At 34.3% G+C, this 21919-nt stretch overlaps 3 protein-coding genes and 1 long non-coding RNA gene across 4 annotated transcripts; 3 read left to right on the plus strand and 1 right to left on the minus strand.

The window, feature by feature from the left end:
* The first annotated feature begins 395 nt into the window (after positions 1 to 395).
* LOC110710805 lies at positions 396 to 2099 on the plus strand. The gene is made up of 3 exons (XM_021889147.1): positions 396 to 649; positions 733 to 1318; positions 1677 to 2099. Exons 1-3 carry the CDS (start codon positions 396 to 398, stop codon positions 2097 to 2099), a joined length of 1263 nt encoding a protein of 420 aa, XP_021744839.1.
* A 5469-nt stretch (positions 2100 to 7568) lies between these two features.
* On the plus strand, positions 7569 to 8178 carry LOC110710730. Its single transcript, XR_002509197.1, has 2 exons — positions 7569 to 7670; positions 7985 to 8178. It is a non-coding gene; the product is annotated as an uncharacterized LOC110710730 (long non-coding RNA).
* A 1047-nt stretch (positions 8179 to 9225) lies between these two features.
* Positions 9226 to 15026, plus strand: LOC110710790 (metacaspase-1-like). Its single transcript, XM_021889131.1, has 5 exons — positions 9226 to 10049; positions 11114 to 11444; positions 11880 to 12000; positions 12143 to 12346; positions 14769 to 15026. The coding sequence occupies exons 1-5, from the start codon at positions 9677 to 9679 to the stop codon at positions 14826 to 14828; spliced, it is 1089 nt and encodes a 362-aa protein (XP_021744823.1). The 5' UTR covers positions 9226 to 9676; the 3' UTR covers positions 14829 to 15026.
* Positions 15027 to 15146: 120 nt separating this feature from the next.
* On the minus strand, positions 15147 to 21679 carry LOC110710791 (polyadenylate-binding protein 2-like). The gene is made up of 6 exons (XM_021889133.1): positions 21302 to 21679; positions 21119 to 21221; positions 19441 to 19511; positions 16617 to 16808; positions 16401 to 16531; positions 15147 to 15503 (listed from the first exon to the last, which is right to left on the minus strand). The coding sequence occupies exons 1-6, from the start codon at positions 21440 to 21442 to the stop codon at positions 15458 to 15460; spliced, it is 684 nt and encodes a 227-aa protein (XP_021744825.1). The 5' UTR covers positions 21443 to 21679; the 3' UTR covers positions 15147 to 15457.
* Positions 21680 to 21919: the final 240 nt, after the last annotated feature.

The raw sequence follows: 21919 nt of genomic DNA on the forward strand, positions 1-21919 counted from the left end.
ATTTACCCCATAAGGGTTTTACCTAGCAAGGTTTTTAATGAGGCAACTTGTACCCCATTCCATGTGAACGTTCAAAGGGGGAGTGTTGAGAAACATGATTGAATTGAACTTCACATGTGGTAATTAAAGTCAATGAAGACTTTACTAAGTACAATAATTTGTATAAAGTACAATAATGTATATTATTGTATTCAATTATTTTGGCTATAGAAATGAAAGTTCACGTATTGTGAACTTAAGTTGAAAAAACAAGAAAAGAGTTTTCCTACCATTCTACTACTTACTTCCTATCTTCATCCCTTCACTGATAAATATCTTACCATCAGTAAAATATTTTTAACAATTTTCTTTTTTTTTATAAGCTCTAATTTTGAATATTATTTTATATAGTGAAAATGTCAAACCTTGCCAAACTTGAATTCGTGGCCCTTGATATCACTAGAAAGAACTATTTATCATGGGTGTTAGATGCTGAAATACACCTAGATGCTAAAGGCCTTGGTGAAACCATTAAGGAGGGTAATAAAGCAACACTCCAAGATAAGGCAAAGGCCATGATATTCCTTCGCCATCACCTCCATGAAGGACTCAAAAATGAATATTTAACTGTGAAAGACCCACAAATCCTTTGGAGTAATCTAAAGGAAAGGTATGACCACCAAAAACGGTGATACTACCTAGAGCTCGTTATGATTGGTTGAATTTGAGATTGCAAGATTTAAAATATGTTAGTGAATATAACTCAGCTATGTTTAAAATCACTTCTAAGTTGCAATTATGTGGAGAAAATATTACTGATTCAGAAATGCTTGAAAAGACATACTCCACTTTCCATGCAAATAATATTGTCCTGCAGACACAATATAGAGAAAAAGGTTTTAAAAAATATTCTGAATTAATATCTTGTCTTCTTGTGGCTGAGCAAAATAACGAGCTGTTAATGAAAAATCATGAATCACGTCCTACTGGCTCTACTCCATTCCCTGAAGCGAATGTGACAACCCATAACGGGAAAGAAACTAAAAACAGAGACCATTCCAACAGTAGTGGTCGAGGTAGAGGTCGTGGTCACAGTCGTGGCCAATGGCGTGGTCGCGGTCGTGGGCGTGGTTTTAGTGGATATGGTAGAGGTCGTGGAGGTCATTACCCAAATTCACATTCCCACCAGAAGTGGGAACGTAGGGATGATAAAGAGAAAAGTGAGACCAATATATGTTACCGTTGTGGAGGAAAAGGCCATTGGTCTCGGGTTTGTAGAACTCCAAAGCATCTTGTTGAACTTTATCAAGAATCATTGAAGAAAGGAAAGAAAGTGGAGGCAAACCTTGTTCTTGAAGATGGTGAAGGTAATTTTGATTTTGGCAATGCAAATCATTTTGATGTTGCTGATTTCCTTACTTCCCCGGAAGGGAATAATTTTGATTTTGGCAGTACAACTCATTTAGAAGTTGGTGATTTCTTCAATGCCCCGGAAGGGAATAATTAAATTTATATTATTTTGTGTCAACTTTAAGTATTAGACTTTATCTAGTTATTTACTTATTTTAATTTCTATGGTTGTAATAAGGACTTTTGCTTTATGAATTTATGAACTATTTGGGTGTTTTTATTGATTTATTTATTTATCATCTTTATTTTCATGCTTAACATTTTGACATATATTTTATTTCATGAAGAACATGGATATTACTCAAGTTCAGTTTGCTATGAATGGTGAAGAATTATGTCTTGCTGACAGTGCAACTACTCATACAATACTTAGAAATAAAAAATATTTCTCTAATTTGATGATGAAAAGGATTAATGTGAGTACCATATCGGGTAGTACAAATATCATTGAGGGCTCCGGAAGAGCCACTATAAAACTGCCTTGGGGAACTGAAATTAAAATAATTGATGCTTTATACTCCCCATTGTCTCAAAGAAATTTATTAAGTTTTAAGGATATTCGCAACAATGGTTATCATATTGAGACAATCAATGAAGAAAATAACGAATTCCTTCAAATCACAAATATAACTCAAGGCACAAAACATGTTTTGGAGAAACTCCCTACATTCTCCAGTGGTTTGTACTACACAAAAATCAATACTATTTAAACTCATGCTATAGTAAACCAAAAGTTTACTGATAATTTTGTTGTTTGGCATGACCGGTTAGGCCATCCCGGTACAATAATGATGCGAAAAATAATTACGAATTCATGTGGACATTCTTTGAAGAGCCAACAGATTCTTCATAATAATTTTTCATGTGCTGCTTGCTCAGAAGGCAAGTTGATAATTCGCCCATCACCAGCTAAAATTAATTTTGAATCAATTAGTTTTCTGGAACGTATACAAGGAGATATTTTTGGGCCCATACATCCCCCATGTGGACCATTTAGATATTTTATGGTTTTAATTGATGCATCAACTAGATGGTCACATGTGTCTTTGTTATCAACTCGTAACCTGACGTTTGCGAGATTACTTGCCCAATTGATTAAGTTACGGGCACATTTTCCAGATACTCCCATTAAGACTATTCGGCTTGATAATGCTGGTGAATTTACATCTCAAGCTTTCAATGATTATTGCATGTCCATTAGGATAAATGTTGAACATCCTGTAGCTCATGTTCATACACAAAACGGTTTGGCAGAGTCATTAATTAAACGTATTCAGTTAATTGCTAGACCATTGGTTATGAAATCCAATCTCCCAATTTCTGCTTGGGGACATGCTATATTACATGCAGCAGCACTAATTCGCATTAGACCAACAAGTTATCACAAGTTCTCCCCATTACAATTGGTTTATGGTCAGGAACCAAATATTTCCCATCTAAGAATTTTTGGATGTGTGGTTTATGTTCCAATAGCTCCACCACAACGCTCTAAGATGGGTCCTCAAAGGAGGATGGGAATATATGTTGGGTTTGAATCCCCGTCAATAATCAAATATCTTGAGCCTACAACAGGGGATTTATTTACGGCTCGTTTTGCAGATTGTCATTTTAACGAGTCACTTTTCCCAACATTAGGGGGAGAAAAGAGAGAGCTGGAAAAAGAAATTAAATGGAATGAATTATCGTTATCTTATCTTGATCCTCGAACTAAAAAATGTGAACTGGAAGTTCAAAAGATAATTCATTTACAAAGTTTAGCAAATCAATTGCCAGACTCGTTTGTTGACCCAAAAAGAGTGACCAAGTCACATATTCCAGCTGTAAATGCTCCATTTAAAATAGATGTCCCGGAAGGACAAAAATAAATTTTCTAATGAGTCTAAAACACGTCAGAAACGTGGAAGACCAATAGGTTCCAAAGATAAGAATCCTCGGAAAAGAAAAGGAGCATTGATTGATGATGGTCAAATTGAAGAAACAATTTCCGAAGGATCTCCAGAAGAGAATTTAGACATGATACAAGAAGAAATTCAGGTACCAGATAATGAAGAAATTTCAACAAATTATATCATGTCTGGAATTACATGGAACCGAAATCAAATCGACGTCGATGATGTTTTTGCATGCAATGTAGCATTATATGTTATGGATACTAATGAGGATCATGAACCAAAAACCATTGAAGAATGTAGACAAAGAAATGATTGGTCAAAATGGAAAGAAGCAATTGAATCAGAATTAAAATCTCTTGGAAAAAGAGAAGTATTCGGACCTGTAGTCCGTACACCTGAAGGTGTAAAACCAGTGGGATATAAATGGGTTTTTGTGCGAAAGAGAAATGAAAAGGGTGAAGTTGTAAGATATAAGGCACGCTTAGTTGCACAAGGATTCTCACAAAGACCTGGTATTGATTATGAGGAGACATATTCTCCTGTGGTGGATGCAACTACTTTTAGATTTTTGATTAGTCTGGCAATAAGAGAAGGACTTGACTTACGTTTGATGGATGTAGTCACAGCTTATTTATACGGCCCACTGGATAATGACATTTACATGAAGCTCCCAGAAGGATTCAAGCTGCCAGAAGCAGCAAAATCTAGTTCTCGAGAACATTTCTGTATTAAATTGAACAAATCTCTTTATGGATTGAAACAATCTGGGCGTATGTGGTATAACCGTCTAAGTGAGTATTTGTCAAAGGAAGGTTATAAGAATGATCCTATCTGCCCATGTATTTTTGTAAAGAAATTTGGATCGGGATTTGTTATAATTGCAGTGTATGTTGATGATTTGAATATCATTGGAACTCCTGAAGAGATTTCAGTGACTGTCAATTATTTAAAGAAAGAATTCGAAATGAAAGATCTTGGAAAGACAAAATTTTGCTTAGGGTTACAAATAGAGCACCTAGAGAATGGAATCCTTGTGCATCAATCAACATACATAGAAAAGGTTCTTAAAAGATTTTCTATGGATACAGCACATCCATTGAGCAGTCCTATGGTTGTAAGATCACTTGAAGTAGAGAAAGATCCATTCCGACCTCGGGAAAATGATGAAGAAATTCTGGGTCCTGAAGTACCATATCTTACTGCAATTGGAGCACTAATGTACCTTGCAAGTCATACACGACCCGACATATCATTTTCAATTAATTTATTAGCAAGGTTTAGTTCATGTCCAACCCAGAGGCATTGGAATGGGATTAAACATTTACTTCGTTATCTTCAAGGTACGAAGGATATGGGTTTATTTTTCCCAAAGTTGTCCAAAGAAAATTTGATTGGTTTTTCAGATGCAAGTTATTTATCTGATCCTCATAATGGTCGATCACAAACTGGATATGTGTTCACATATGGTGGTACTGCCATTTCTTGGCGTTCTATGAAACAAACCATTGCAGCTACGTCTTCCAATCATTCTGAGATTTTAGCAATTCACGAGGCTAGTCGTGAATGTGTATGGTTAAGGTCGGTAGTTCAACATATAAAAGAAGTTTGTGGTTTATCATCTGGGAAAGAGGCACCGACAACTTTATACGAGGATAATACAGCTTGTATTGCTCAACTTAAGGAAGGATACATCAAAGGTGACAGAACAAAGCACATCTTACCCAAATTTTTCTTCACTCATGATCTTCAGAAGAATGGAGATATAAATGTTTTGCAGATTCGTTCAAGTGAGAATTTAGCAGACCTATTCACTAAGGCTCTTCCAACCGCAACCTTTAAAAAGTTAGTTTATCGTATTGGATTGCGTCGTCTCAAAGATCTTCAGTGATATAATAATGAGGGGGAGTAATTGCCCCGCTGCACTCTTTTTCCCTTATCCATGGTTTTTTATTCCCACTGGGTTTTTCCTAGAAAGGTTTTTAATGAGGCAGCATATATGCGCATTAAATATATTTTAGATAATGCCCATCCAGGGGGAGTGTTACAAAATATATTCTATGTGGATGTTCATTATCATTTGTAACTCCCTAGTATTATGCCACCCATTGTAACCCCCATATGTAATTACCTCTATTGTAACCCCCGCTTAAATGGAATCTTAATTTCCATGAAGGTTACATACTTACATTATGTATATATATATAGCATGGACAAATCAAAGGATAGACAATACAATTACCATCTACATCTCTCTCTAATCTTCTCCCTTTTCCCCTTATTTTATAATAGATTATAATTTTTCGTCAAATAATCATTGTAATGGTAGTGATTTTAGAGGATTTAGTAATGGAGTAGAGTAGAGAGGAGGAGAGTAGAGGAGAGAGAAATAGAGGGGAAGAGAAAAAGGAGTGAGGTGCGAGATTGCCGTACAAACAATTGTCGAACCAATAATTTGTGTTTTTAGTTTCATTAATGTTATTAAACGCAACCTGACTTTACTTAGCGCAGCCTCAATTCCACTCATTTATAAGATGTAGGGAGAAAATAACCATTTTATATATTTTTTTTTCCTCTCAAGTAATCTCTAATAACAAGAGTGCATTAATTTAACTTAAAATACATTGAATTTGCAATGGGTAATGATTTTTACATTAGCCTCTTCGAATTTGATAAGAATCATATGAATCTATTATGTGTAGAATCAATAAAATCACTTTTCATCCTTAAAAAAAATAAAAATAAAAATAAAAACCACTTTTTAATATTTCGTTCAAATTGTATGAAATGATTGAGCCTATTTCGTGTGTCACCCAACTTCATCCGATTCGTGTTCATATTCATTAGATCTCGGAATATTGTTCGCTAATTGATTATGTGAGTAATTCAAATAAACAAAGGTATAAAATTCTGGAAATTAGGTGTGGAAGGAGGTGGAAAGAAAAGCAGGCAGAAATGTCGTGAAGATGATTTTAGCTTAGAAGGGTATTTATGGTATTTAGGAGGGGTGTATAGTAGTAACTAGAGGTTGCGTTTAGCAATCATGAATTTTTATTATATAATTTCTCAACTTTTTTTTTTTTTACGTTGGATTAGAATTTTTTAAAGTTATATATTCATATTAAAAGATTAATTGTGTTCATATTATAGTGTGAAAAAATAAACTGAATATATTGGTTTATCATTATAATGCTATGGTAGTCATATTTTAAACAACCACTAAAAAAAATCCTAATTTTATGGATTCATTACATTTTACGATTTTGGTGTTTTATCACCCCTTAAAACATCACTTTATGATTTTACTATCATGTAAAAACTTTATTTTAAAATACCACCCATAAAAAACTTAAATTAAATTATATGTCACCACCTATTACCTTGATTACCGTTCAAGTTTCCAGTTGCGGGGCCAATATAACGACTAGTATGACCATTTTAGAGCCTTCTTTCTTCGAATTATTTCCTATAAACTAATCCCTTTTGTTTATAAATTTATTTATTTCCAAAATCTCCATATTAGTGTTTGTTAATAATAGATGCAAAAAAATTAAAGAACCTAACAAAGAATAACACAATATGTGGTTCACTAACGATGATTTAGGTTTGTACATCCACGAATAGATAAGGGGAGTGGTGTTTTTTTTTAAACAAAAAAAATCTCTGAAAGTAAAATTTACATGCATAATAGTTGTTATGTTAAACCCCAAGAGAGTTATATAATACTCTCACAATACAAAAGCGGAATAGGTCAAAGTTGGGTCAAAAAATTGAAAAGCATAACCTATATTTCGAATTTTTAAATAGACCTGATTCATATTAATCTATTGTGGACCATTAACTTTAAAGAAACTATGGTTGTTTTATTAATAATAAAAAAAGGTCACTATAATAATAATAAGAGCTGGCAAAAACTGACCCGACCCGACAACCCGACCCGAACCCAACCCGAAATAAATGGGTTATGAGCAAAGTTTTCAACCCGTTTATGTAATTGGGTCGACCTGAACCCAACCCGAAACTAAATGGGTCAGGTTTAGGTTGACAATCCCGACCCGAAAATAACCCGCCTAAACCCGTTTAACTAATTGTGTTGGTTTCAGGTCGGGTCAACCCGAACCCAACCCATATAACCCTATATTAGTAAAATGATATTAGGCCTTAGTATTTTTATTTGGACAAAGCCCAACCTATGTCAAAGCCTATAGAGTACAAAAAAACCCAAAAAGTGAAAACCCTATTTTTTCTTCTAGTCATTTTCCCACTTGTTCAGCCGTTTTCATCTTTATTTTCCCATCTTATTCTCTCACCTCTCTCTTCTTTCTCTATCTAGCTTGTTTATCAAAATTGCAACTTCAAACTTGTTTATCTTCAAATTTTTCGCCTACTACGGTAATATAGTCATGCATTTCATTCTATTTACAATTATCTGTTTTAGTGTTGTTAAGAAATGTTGATTGAGACTTTCTAATTTGGTGAATAATATGAAAAATAAAGAAGTTTCGGCTGTGTTTGGGTTTTTTTTTTTCGATTTATGATGCTTTGTTTTGGATAAATTGGTGAATAATCTGATTATGTTGCTTTTTTTCTTCATTTATATTTCTATGCATGCATTTGTTACTTTGTTTTTTCATTTTTATTAGATTATTTTTTGCATTTTGCAAGTTGATCAGGATTTTGTATTATGCTCTTTGTTTATAATGAAGGTGAATGATGAAGCCAATACACCAAGCCCATTTGAGAGCGCACCTCAAAGTCAGTAGCAAGACCAACTAGTCAAACCTGATGAAGTTTTCCAAGATCTAATTTTTATTTTGTTGGGAATATTGCCTCCTTAAGACATTGATTTTGATTTTGGACTGTACAGTAAATTATTATGTGTAAACTATGGTTAGTTTTACTTGAATGTATTTTTATTATGCTTAAATTGATAGGTTTATACAGCAAAGTTTTATGCAAAATAAAAAGTGAAATATACGACTTTTTTTATCATTATATTGTAAGGAATAATCGGGTTTTTATTTTAAAAAAAAAAAAACAGGTCAAACGGGTTGAAATCAGGTCAACCCGTTTAAACCAGGTCGGGTTCAGGTTCGCCATTCTGACCTGTTTAAGTAAACAGGTCGGGTTCAGGTTGGGGGGTCTTGACCTGTTTATTAAACAGGTCGACCCGAACCCAACCCGACCCGACCTGTTTGCCAGCCCTATTAATAATAATAATAATAATAAAAGTCACTATGTTGAAATAAAAGTCATTTTGGTAATATATAAGCTATAAGAGGTTAATTTTTTTTAATGAAATAATTTATATACTGGCCAATATGAATAATAAAGGTCACTATGTTAAAATTAGGGTCATAACGTCATACTTCAAGTTCACAATAATATTAAATGTTATAGAAGTTTTAATAAAGGTTACCATGTTAAAATTAAGGTTTAATATGTTTAAAATAAGGGTCACTATGTCCAATATGATGTTAGTTGCGTGTATGCAAACCTTGGGTCCACAATAACGACCAGGTCCACGCAAGTTTTTTTGAATCTATATATTGTCTTCTTCTTTATAGTTGAGACAATTCATTTGTCATTGTAAAATTATATAAAGTAGATACAAATAAAATTTACATTGAGACAATTAAACTAGATCTCACATGACTATTTTTATCCTAGTTATAAATCACGAAAGTTAATGAAAGTGTTGTTTGTAAATAGGGCAAAAGTCAAAGTGTGTCAACTAAAAAAACATAAAATAATAGGTATCATAAGTTTTGTGAAGATTTCCCACGCACAAACCTAGCCCCCATAATAGGGCTCGTTGCCCCTAGACCTAATTCACTGAACAGGCAACGAGACTCCTGTGTTAATCGTCCTAAGGGAGCTAGCTGATCCAAGATATATTCTAATTTATAACAACGTAAAATCTAAACGTGTTAAAACATTAAAAATTTAAAATTAATAATTACAATATTTAAATGGAGGAAAGGACACAAACCGAGTATCTAAGCATTCCTTCTTTATTTTTTATTTTTAATTGTTGACTAATCTCACATATAATACTCGTATTTAGCATTTTTGACCCATCCACCCACCCACCCAAAAGAATCCAAACACACTATTACAAAAAAAAACAAAACATTATTACATTCCAACCAAATCAACTATAAGATGCGTACCTTCCTAAACTTTGTTCCCTCTTTCCCGTTGACTCTCTCCAGTCTCCACCACCTTCTTCCTCTAATTCTCCATCCTCTCCTCCTCCTCTCCACAATTCCCAACCCCATTCCACCACCAATCCCGTGGTCTCGTATCGTTTAAAAAAAAAAAACGAGAGAGTCTGACCACATACAAGCCCAACACGACATTATTATTCCATCAACTAATAATAAACAACACAAAACATGCCTCTATTAGTAGATTGCTCAAATTGCAAGACACCCCTCCAACCCCCGCCCGGCGCTAATTCAATCCGCTGCGCCATTTGCCACGCAATCACTCGCATCCACCATGATCCTCGCGCGCTCCCACCCGGTCTGCCCCCGCCACATTCCTACTACCCTCCGCCGCACCACGCCCCTGTTGTGCCACCTTCTTCCTACCACGGAGCTCTTACGCCGCCGTCTATTGCCGGGCGGAAGAAGGCGGTGATTATTGGGATTACATACAGGAATTCAAGATATGAGCTTAAGGGTTGTATTAATGATGCTAAGTGTATGAAGTTTTTGCTTATGAATCGGTTTAAATTCCCTGAAACTGAGATTCTTATGCTTACTGGTATCACTCTTTTTCCCTCAATTTATTCTCTTTTATAGCAATTTTGTTTTGGGTGTTTTCTATTTTTGGTAATTTTGTATATTTTTTGTTTTTTTTTTTTGTTGATTTAATGCTCTTTTTGTGGGTGTAATTAGGGTATGATCTTTCATTTGGGTATTTTTACTTGATCATTGATTTGTCGGATTTGATTGATTGTGGGGTAGCTATTGTAATTGAGAATTTTCAAGGAAGAAATCAAAAACTGATTTTTGGTGAAATAAAATAAAAAGTTTCTTCCTTTTTTAGTAACGTGATAGAAATGTGAGTTGATCAAACTGTAGGATATTAAATTGGGTTTGCCCAGTCAAGATCTTTCTCAACAATGTACACAGTTAACTATCTCTAGAATATGATTACGAGAGATTAACAACAGAGGTTTGTTATTTAGGGCTGATTTGCCGGTTTAAGAACTTATCTGAATAAATAGGGCATTAACTTGTTATTTCGGGATTTTTTAAGATCAAGGCATTAGATTTGTACTCTCATTGAAGTTAGGGTCTGTTCACATCTACTTAATTTCAGTTCAATTCAGTTTAGCTCCAATCAGTTCAGTTCAGCTCCAATCGATTCAGCTCAGCTCCGTTCAGTAAATGTGAACAAACCCTTAATATTAAGTCTGTTTCATACTATGTGTAACATTTATTAAAAACGCTTGTTACACAAGTAACACATAACACAAAATTATGTGCAACAAATGTTATTTTTTAAGTTGTCATTTCTCTCTATCTCTCTCCTTATCACATGCGTAATGCTGATGCATCACTGTTTTTCTCCGTCCATTTAAAAATCACAAAAAAAAAGCCTTGGAGTTCATGTCAAGGCCTTTGTTGCACATGAAACAAATGTAGTATTATAATTCATTTCTCTTAGAATCTCTAGTGAAGTCAAGATTAGCTAAGGCTGATTAAGAGGCAGTAGGCTAAAAAATCGGATAATTTACCCAACGATAAATCAATATTCTGTCATTTTATGCTAAGGCTGCTAACAATTCCAATCTAATTCCCCTTTTGAAAGCTACTTTGCAGAAGATGAGAGGGATCCGTACAGAGTTCCTACCAAGCAAAATATCAGAATGGCAATGGCTTGGCTTGTAGCAGGATGTCGTGCAGGTGACTCACTAGTATTTCACTTTTCCGGGCATGGTTCACAACAGCGGAACTACAATGGAGATGAAGTGGATGTCTATGATGAGACCCTCTGTCCCCTGGACTTTGTTACCAAAGGGATGATCGTAGATGATGAGATTAATGACACAATTGTTAAGCCTCTTCCTCCTGGTGCTAAGCTCCATGCTATTATTGATGCTTGCCATAGTGGCACTATGTTGGACCTACCATTTCTTTGCAGGATGAATGGGTTAGTCTTTCTGCTCTTGGTATCCACTTGTAAAGTTTTAAGTCATTTTACCATCCATTTGTTTCGATTATTAGAGAATCCACCCGCAACTTGAAAAGCATTACAGTAATTTACCATTACTGCATTTAAGTATACTGTATACCATTGTATTCTTACCAACTATAATTGTCCTTTTTTTTTTTTGACACTTATAATTGTCCATTTTAATTGGACATTAAGATATTGGATATTTTAATGCAAGGGGTATATTTAGTATTATCCAATACAAAAGATTGGAGGTCGTAAACTGTAACATTATAGGTGGTTTTCTTAAAAAATCATCGAAAAAGTGTGGTATTTATGAGGTAATGGGGCTTTATGAGTTATGACAATATGACATCTAAAATGATAACCAATGCAAAACGAGCAGTTTATCTAACAGGTTAATTATGGCAGGAGTGGGCAGTATGTGTGGGAAGACCATCGCCCTAGGTCAGGTAGATGGAAAGGTACTAGTGGTGGAGAGGTTTTCTCCTTCAGTGGCTGTGACGATGATCAAACATCTGCTGATACATCGGTAAGTAGCATTGATCATGATCTCCCTGTGCTTGCTTACATTAATCTATTTGAAAGTTTCTAATGTTATAATACCGCATATAGGAGGTGAGAAAGTAACGTTTTTGACTGGACTTATTAAATTTTGGTTGTGCTGTGTGCAGGCATTATCAAAGGTGACTTCAACTGGAGCTATGACTTACTGTTTCATTCAGGCGATTGAGAGAGGACATGCAAGTACCTATGGGATCATGCTTAATGCTATGCGAGATGCAATCCGCAAGACTGATACTTCACCTGGAGGTGGTGTTGTTACATCTCTTCTTACCATGCTTTTGACTGGAGGAAGTGGTGCTGGATTGAGACAGGTACTAGTTTTCTTTACAAGATAAAACTGTCACAAATATTAAAAAGATAAAATTAAAAATGTACTGTTTAAGGAATTCCGAACTATTATCCACTTACTATTGTAGTATTTCTCTGTGTTGCTTCCTCATACTACCTTTTGATTGCTAGCATAACGTGTTCATAAACAATATATTTTCCAATTAGGACTTTTCTTACATGAGTAATTCGTTTACCCTAATATTTAGGCTGTTCTCACCTTCAATTTAGGTTGGGTTTCAAGTTTGTAAAAGGTTATACTTACCGTGAATCCGTGATATATAATTCTAGAAACGGAACTTACAATACCTTCACTAATGCAAAAATTGTTAAAACAGCCCACTCATGAAACTTAAGAAAAGAAAAGCCAAACCTGCTTCCTATGGAAGTTTTATTATGCTTTGATGAACTTGTTGTCAATATACAAATAGAACTGTAGGAATACTAAGAACATTAAGGAAGTAAACTTAAATTAGATCTATTTTTATTTAAAAATAATAAAATTAAAAAAAAAAAAACCACCATTTAAGGTCCGACTCCCTCTCAAACTATTGAATATAAGCGAAGCAAGTCAGAAAAACAAGATCCTAAAAAATTATGCACAAACGAGTATAGTCTGGTGTTTGGACCTCAAATCAATCCAATATTACCTCCCAACCTAAGTAAAACTACGGTACATTAGCTTAGCTAGCCACAAAATGTAACAGTTCAAGAGACTTATAGTCTCAATGTGACCACATCATATTCATCCTCCCCTTCTTGGAATCAGATTGGGCCACAGATTTGAGCCGAAAACCACTCATAAATCTCCTGCATAATTATAACCCTTAACTCAATTATTTCATCACATGTCTATTGTTGGTATCAAGCAGGAAATTGGAACCATGTCGTTGTGTGTTACCAGTCAAATTACACATGATAATCGCATTTACCACTTTCAGATTCTTGTTTTCACATATTTGCTCCTCTTCTTGCTCTCTTTTTTCCCATGTAAGCATGCAAGAACAAACTGTTTATTCTTATCTTTGTGCTTATAGATTCAGCCTATTAGGATTCATTGGCTTAAGAGTGATCTATTTTTACTTCTGTTGCAAAGAGTAGGTATTCTCATGCCCTTTTATGTAGTTCTTGTTGAAATATCATGGTCTTCCACAACATAAGTTGCATGCATCCATTGATGTGACTGCAAAAAAATAGTATACTCCTAGACTCCTAGTCTCCAATGTCAGAAATAATGATCTTTGCTCTGCTATTTTATTTAACCATCAAAGCTTATACAGAAATAACAAGTTTCTCTCGCTGATAAACAATTTTTGTTTATCACTAAGAGAAACTGGGGCAAGCTCAAAGCTTATATACTAAAATAGTATATATGAGTCACTGTAGAAAATTTTGAACCATAAAAATAAATAAATAAAAGCTAAATAGACCATGTTAGTACTAGAACCAATTTTTTTGCTGAATTCAGAATTCATGTCTCCAACTTTACAATTCGATGAGAAAATGCTCTTATTGGTTTTCCATGTATAACTTTGGATTGGCGTGATGTAATCCCAATACGCCATGGAAACAAAGTTCTATCTTCTGAAGTTTTTCCTTGTCTTCCTCTTTTCATTCATGATGACACCAACCATTCATAGTCATCACCTTTTTGTTCCCTTGGCACTTGATAATTTTCTAAGCCTTGTTGCCTTGATCTCAGTCTTATTTTTGCAATTGAAGGCATTAAAACTAATGATAAATCTAGCATTTTTCATATTGTCCTTTTATTGCAAATCACATAGTATTGTTAGCTCTTTCAAATGCCCTCAGCAACAGTGCAACACTAAGGATTGTTTTTAATGCAACCTATTCAATTCCAAAATTTGCTCGAGTATTGCTGTTTCTTGAGTTTATTTAAAGTGAATCTTAGGTCTGTTATCTGCATTCTGCAATCATTGAAGGTGAGCAATGCATATTTTGTGGTTTAGAGTCACCACATTGTAGCTGTAATGTTGATCATACTGCCTCTTAAGAAATTATGAGAATATCCAGTTTATGCCACCTATCATCATCATCAATTCAATCCAGAGCTCTAAAATATGAACTTTGGCACTCATATTAGAGCCTCTAGATTCTTTTATTAATCTGCACTTGATTATCATACCTGCGCTATTTGCATTGATGTGACCTGTTTTGGATCTAGAGTTGATTGCTTATTATAGTAATTTGTTCTTTCAAATTCTTTAATGTATTATCCTTATTCCTATGCTAGAGGAATTATGTTACTACCTCCGATTTTTTTTAGTTGCAACTTTAGGGTATTATTTGTGACATATAAAATATTCCAAAGTTGCAACTAAAAAAATCAGAGGTAGTATTTTAGATTAGTATTTCTGGTATATTAACCTTTTCTTTTCCTTGCAGGAACCACAGTTGTCGTCAAATGAAGGATTTGATGTATACAGGAAGCCATTTTCACTATAATAATTATGCAGTGTTTGTACCATTGTTTACAAGCATAGCCTGTAATGTTGTAATATGTCATGTTGTAATATATTTGTAGCCAATTTTTTTTTCGCAATGCATTGGAAATTTGAATTATTAATGGATGTACAATGCATTGGAAATTTGGAATTATCAATGGATAATCAACAATGGCTCAATTAGCTTATGTATTTGTTAGAGGAAAGATGATCTTAAAGTGTTCTGTGCTTTTGGGACAGAAATTTCAAGCTCCTACAAGCAGAAGCAAGTTATGAAATGAGGGATAGGAGAAAGAAAAAAAAAAAAAATACAAGGGTATTTATACGAAAAACAGTTTCAATGGTTTTCTCACTTCCTGCTAGTGCCAATACACCTTCAGGGTCACTAAAAACAGCAATTGATGTGGTTTCCTTGATTAACTACATGAGAGTCATTATCGAAATTTGTATAATGGCAATCGAAGCACAATCTAACAAACAAAACTTAAAATACAAGATAGTTTACAATCACTTCATTTATAATGACTACAAAGGCTTCATTTGTAACAGATCTTTCATTGCTGTAAAATTTTGTATTCTGAAATCATGAAATAAATTTGTTTCCAACTTCAAATAATATCCACCTGACTATCAATATGGCCTGTACCGCATTGGAGGCCTGAGTCTAGGAGCCCTTCTACAAAATGAAAAGGTAATGAAATTAATGTAGTGTGACTAATAATTAGTAGGGGGTAAAAACCAAATCAGCTGTAAGGGAAAAAAAAATAGAACCCGCCACAGAAGGAACATAACGACTGCATTCAATCTATAAAACGCTGCATCTAATAAAACTAAGAAAGATTCAACTAAAAGTCTACGGAAAATCTTGAATTGATAGGTTTCCAAAAAACTTTACAAATTTCACATTTCCAAATTGCAACAAATTGGATAAGCAGTAGCAACACATGGGTTAACTTTACAAATTGCTGACCAAAGATGGATGATAAGAGATGGAAACAAGTGCTAAATGATCTGTTCTCAATTTATTTGTAGGTGTTACAGTAAAATTAAGTTAGTTCAGCAAAAATTAAGTCAAAGTTCAGCAAAAAATAAGTCAAGTCAAGCATATGTTAAGCAAAAATAAGCTCGAGAGAACAAAGCCTAAGTCCCACTTGAAGTTATGAAATTGGATTTGTTCAACTACTGAAATCACATTTTATTAACTTTGGCGTTTTCTAAACACTTAATATAACTCAATTTAGCTTCTAGGTTTTTAAGGTATACCCTTGTGAACAGTTGAAGTTCTTTATTGAACATTTTTGTCAAATATATCTATTGAACTTCTCTGCCTACTTGAACAATTGAATTAGGTAAGTATAATACTACAAAAGAATATTCCTCTATAAAGCTTAAAGTCTAGGGAAGAAATTAATTCAGGTATGTGAATAGTCAGCTACTTTTGAGATCTCTAAAAATTTGCTAATTTGGTCAATTAGAAAGGAAAAAATGCCATGAATTGCAGATCCAAAAAAGGAGGGTGATTTTTATATTTACAAAATATCCATGTATATTACTAGTACAGAAGATAGCCTACCCATATCCTCCATATGCAGGAAAAACAGGTGCTCCCGGCATGAATGGCCGCCTTGATCTGCCTCCATAAGGACTCGGTCGCCTTCCTCGAAACTGTTTCATCCCAGGAACATTTGTCCTCTTAGCAGATACCTATTCATAAATTGTATAATTTTTTTACAATACAGCATTTGCAGATACAATTAAAATGATAAGGTGAGCATATAACAATTGATACCTTCAATTGACGGCCATGCAATTCAGTTTCATTCAGCAAGACAGCATGCTGAACAGCTTCCATTTCCACGAACTCTACATAAGCGAATCCCTTAGGTTGACCAAATCTGTCTGTCAAAATGGTCACTCTGTTCACTGTTCCGCATGATTGAAAATGCTGCTGAACCTCCTCTGGTGTACATGCATAGTCAACCTAAACACAAATGAACAAGAAGAGTAAATTCCTCAAGCATTCAGAGATAGAAAGCAATATTACAAACACCAAACCACAAGATTCATAGCTAATGCGGACTTCTATTATGAACGATATATTTCAATTGAATAACTCACTTTCCAAATTAGTTTGTTAATTTAGACAGTAAAGTTACTTGAAGCAGCTGAATGTCTTATCTAACTGCCATTCTACTCTTATTTATTGTTTAACTAAACTAACCTCTCTTTATGAAAGAGCAGGCTACAACCACTGCATAAAACAATACTTAATTGAGCCTCCTGATAAGAACTAGGATGGAGCAAAATCAGCTTATACAGTGGTCTGGTTTCTGACAGTTAAAATGCTATAGAAGCAATTAGTTCAAGATGCTATATGCCTACAACATGGTCAATCATGAAACATAGAAACCTAAGCTTTTAGCTTTTTTTCTTTTCTTTTTTTTTCTTTTTCTTTTTTTTTTTTTTTTTAAATTCTATGGAGAGATGTTTTGGTATGTAGACAATGTAGTTGGACAATCTTATAACAATTATCCACAGCAAAGCACGAGAAACGAAGAAACCTTTTCCTCTTTTTCTCATTCAGAGATATGGCATCCGGTCATTTTTTTATCGGGTTCGGTTCGTAATAACTCACTCAAGTCTCAATTCAGCCAAAATCTTGTGATTAGTCATTCAGTTCACATTCCAGTGTACTACCAATAGTTGATATGATTAGTCATTTACAGCAAATTCAAACATTATTAGGTAAGAACAAAGTTTGGATCATATCCATATTGGATTATCTAATTTTAAATTTTGGATATAAGGCAGGTAATTTGGACAGGTATTGGTCAAAATTGCCAGGACTACACTTAGCCTGAACCCTATCAAAGTATCAAATCCACTTCAGTTGCTGGCTTGCTGCATGCACTATGTACAGATTATCCATTATCTTAATCATCAATAAAGTGACTTGACCTCCATTTATGAAGCTGAATCTCTTCTGTGCTTTGCCACAAATAGTATCCTTTGGAATCACAGTCCTTAAGCTTGTTTTCAGAGATAGAACACAAACACATTATAGACAACTATACACATGCATCAAATGGTTACTACTTATTAGAAAAGAAAGCACTGTACTTGAACCCACTCAGATAACAGTTTCCAACTTTCCACCCCAAATAGCCTACTCAATATATGTTCAAAAGCTCGCCTCAAAGAGTTGAAGGCATTACTACAGTTTTCAGTGAATGTCCGCCAGACACACTTTGCAGTGTTCATTTTATCAGAGTCCACTTTTTGCAACCAATTTTTACATATAGAATCTTTCATTTTACGAAACATGCCTTACAATTATGTTTTGTGAATAGGTTACATACAGCACCCTCATCACCTTAGCCTTTTCAAACACTACCCAATCCAAACTGTACCAAATCAAACTTGCAAACCGGCAAATTCTCTAGATCAGGATTAGTTCCAGCAACAAGTACACAACATTTGTTTATCCACATCCCACAACCAATTGTAACTTATACCACAACTAAAGTAGACCGAATTTGTAAAAACTGTATATGGAAACAAGAGATTCTTCCAAATCCGCCTCATGATTGGTCATTACCTTAAGAGCTAATAGTTACAAAAAGTGACTTCAAAGCTGGTCATTACCTTAAGAGCTAATGGTTACAAAAAGTGGCTTCAAAGCTGCAGAGCAGCAGGGCCACAAGATCACTTTAGCCTCAAACATTAAAAATCACATCTTCGGGAAGACAGAAAGGAGAAGACACAAAATCTAATGGTTAGAAACAATAAGTTGTTCCACAATGATATGTCTCATATACTATGTTAGATTGGACGACAAAGCCAAATTTGGAAGGATTATCAGAATGTAGCGCTTACAAAAGAACATTAAAATATTTCTCAAAACCATAAATGGCTCACATAAAATCCATCACACGATCCATGGTCCTTACCACACAGCACAAGGTATCCAAACTCAAAACCAAATGACAGGGAAAGTAGTACTCACAAGTCATAGTATCATAGGAAAACGCCCATACATCATTTATATACTTCATGTTTCAAATCATTGTCACATTGTCCCAATCCTTAAATAAAGAGTCCACTACTATTTCATCAAAACATTCATGCCTAAAATTTCCTCCTAACCTTCTAGGGCTTCTACCACAGAGCTGACGTGAAATATGTTAGGAAATCCAGCCAGAATCTATTTTTATTCTACAAAATGTGACAAGATATTCTAAATAACCTCAAACAATGATGTGACTATCATTTGCAGATGGAGGAGTCGAAATATGAAAATGTTAAAATGTAGTGATGCTTAAAGGTGACGGAGAGATAATCCCAACAGAAATCTATTCTATGCATAGCTCAAAGAACCCAATGACCTTTGAGAGATTAAGCGCAATCTACCATTAAATGCAATTATGTACATTGAGAAATATGTGCCTATATTAACATTTAACTACAAAGATTTTTTTGATAAACACGCAACAAATTTCACACACGTTATTTGAAAAGCCATCCAAGGCATGCACACAGCAACATTTTTATAATTTTAATAATCTTTAATAGCATGAGCGATAAGGATACCAAGAAGATAGAAATTGCCTCACATTGCCAACATATATTGAACGGGCATCAACCTCCTCCTTTTCAGCTTGAGTCGGGTTAGCACTGGTAGATTCTTCATATAGAAAAATATAGATAATTAATAAATAAGATTCAAAACAATCACCAATTTCATTAAAAAAAAAGATCACCAACATGCCAATACAGAAGATAGAAATCCTAGAATGATTTTCAAGTATCACAAAAGCTTTGTATTAGAGGATGTAAAATAAAGCTTCTTAAAGCAACTCAAATTCAATTCCAAAACTTGCAATAATTAGGGGGTATTAAATGGTAGATCTAGGGTTGTGGAGCTATAAAATTTGGCAGACAATGGAAGAAATCATTTAACATGTAAATAAGATTGTGAGATTCAAGCATTATGCCATATTTTAAAGAAAATTCAAATATTACGCACAACCAATGAACCCGCCAACTTAGTTAGGGTATTAAGTGCAAATTTATTCTTCCCCTTTTTCAGCCCCACCAAAACCACACCGACCCGAAATTCAACCATAGTAAGTACTGCTAGGATAATAGTGCTGCTTGGTATAATGAAGGACCTCTATTATGATCAGTTCTTTCCATAAATATCCAAAAATTTACTAGCTAATAGCTTTATCACAGAAAATAATAACATCATATTCCCTCTATTTCTTTTAGATTCCGATAGAACAAGTTTACTTTATTAAGTCTTAGGAAAAAAATTTGCACATTGTTAAGTGAAAAGTGGGGTCTATTGAGTTTGTGGGAGGAAAAACTTACAGTATTAGGCAATCTCAAAGGGACACCACAAAGGGTAATATGGGGCTAACGGACAGGAAAGGAGGGAATACTAATTAAATCTCTAGGAGTGGTTTATAGATTGTGCAGATAAGGTAAAGGCCAAGAGGGAACATAAAGCTATAAATAATACATACAAAGTATCGATCAAAGGATGCAATACTTAAGTCACATCAAACTCCTGGTTACCAGGCTTTTGGAGGTTATTAGTTAACCACAATTGTTCAGCTCTGAACTTTCAGGCAGCATTTGGTTGAAAGGAAAACCCTAATAGTGAAGATTAACTTTTACCACTATCCTCAATTTAATTAGTAAAGGATTGAAAAATAAGTCTTATGTTGAAATCAGTTTTCTCGATGATAGAAAGAATTCCTCCCATTCAATAAAGAAGGCAACATTTTTCCTCCCCTTCCCTTAGCTTCCCCCACTTCCCTTTGTCCTTTTCCCTCTACCTTTTATAGCACGGAACCGAAAGAGCAGAAAATGAAGTTCCAACCCTAATTTACGAGAAACAAATTCAGTTCAAATTGTTATTTTTGAACCAAACATAATTTTGAATTGAATTCTAATTCCCCTCTTACACAATAATCCCTAAAATCAGTAAATAAGTTAAATTTAAAAAAATTAATATTTGTACTCGACTGTACATAAACTGCATGCCTAAACAGTAAAAAGAAGCATTAAATTAGTTTATGTTTTAATTTTAAAAAAATAAACATCATCTTCCCAACAAAACAATACGGAGTACTAAACAGTAACACCTAATATTAATGGCTTATAAATCCAATAAGCAAAATATCAGCAAAAACCCTAAATTATACCAAACAAATAACAAAATTAATCAAATAAATTACAATATTAAAGATAGCAAAACCACATTAAATTAGAAAAAACAACCACCTTGAGAAACTCCCATCTCCTGCTCAACCTTCGCCTGCATTTCACGAAGCGCACCAGCTTCATCTTCAAGCTCTTCAAGCCTCTTCTTCATATCTTCAAGATTCTATTAAATTCAAAACAAGAACAAATTAGGGCAAAAAAATAGCAGAAAAAAGGGGATTAATAGGAAATTAAAATGAAAACCTGGGATTTAGGATCTTCAGCAGCATCGATTTCAGCGGTGTCAGAAACATCAGCTTCGGGAAACTCGCCATCGTAGACAGCGACATCTTCTTCTTCGCCATAATCGTCGTTCTCAGGTGACTGAAGCTCTGGTTGCTCCATTTTCTCTCTCCTCTGATTTTTGAGATTTTTGTGTGAGGTCAGACAACTCGCTTGAGGTTGAACTATCTGTGTGTGTTGTGTTGTTAGATATTTCGAGGGTATTGTATTACAACAAGATGGAATAAAGGGACTCAACGATCGACTTCGGGTTTTTGTAGTAGGTTAAGATCGGCATAACCTGACCACGGTCTACCACATCACACATGTCTTAGCGATGTTAATTATGATTATTTTTTTATTTTTTTTGGAAAATTCTCAATGGTAGCCGTATACAATTGTGGATTCTCAATGTTAGTCAAATTTTTTCAATAATCTCCTAAATAGCATTAGTATTCCTATTTTTCTCTATTATAGCTATATTTACGTAAATCTGACCAAATTAACCTAAAATCAATAATCATAGTTAGCAAAATTTCCTTCCTAAACTGTAAACACAATTTTCCTCCTAATAGATTGGGCTATGTGAAGTTTATTGAA

Source organism: Chenopodium quinoa, unplaced genomic scaffold (genome assembly GCF_001683475.1).
Source record: "Chenopodium quinoa cultivar QQ74 unplaced genomic scaffold, ASM168347v1, whole genome shotgun sequence".
In the NCBI taxonomy this organism is placed as follows: domain Eukaryota; kingdom Viridiplantae; phylum Streptophyta; class Magnoliopsida; order Caryophyllales; family Amaranthaceae; genus Chenopodium; species Chenopodium quinoa.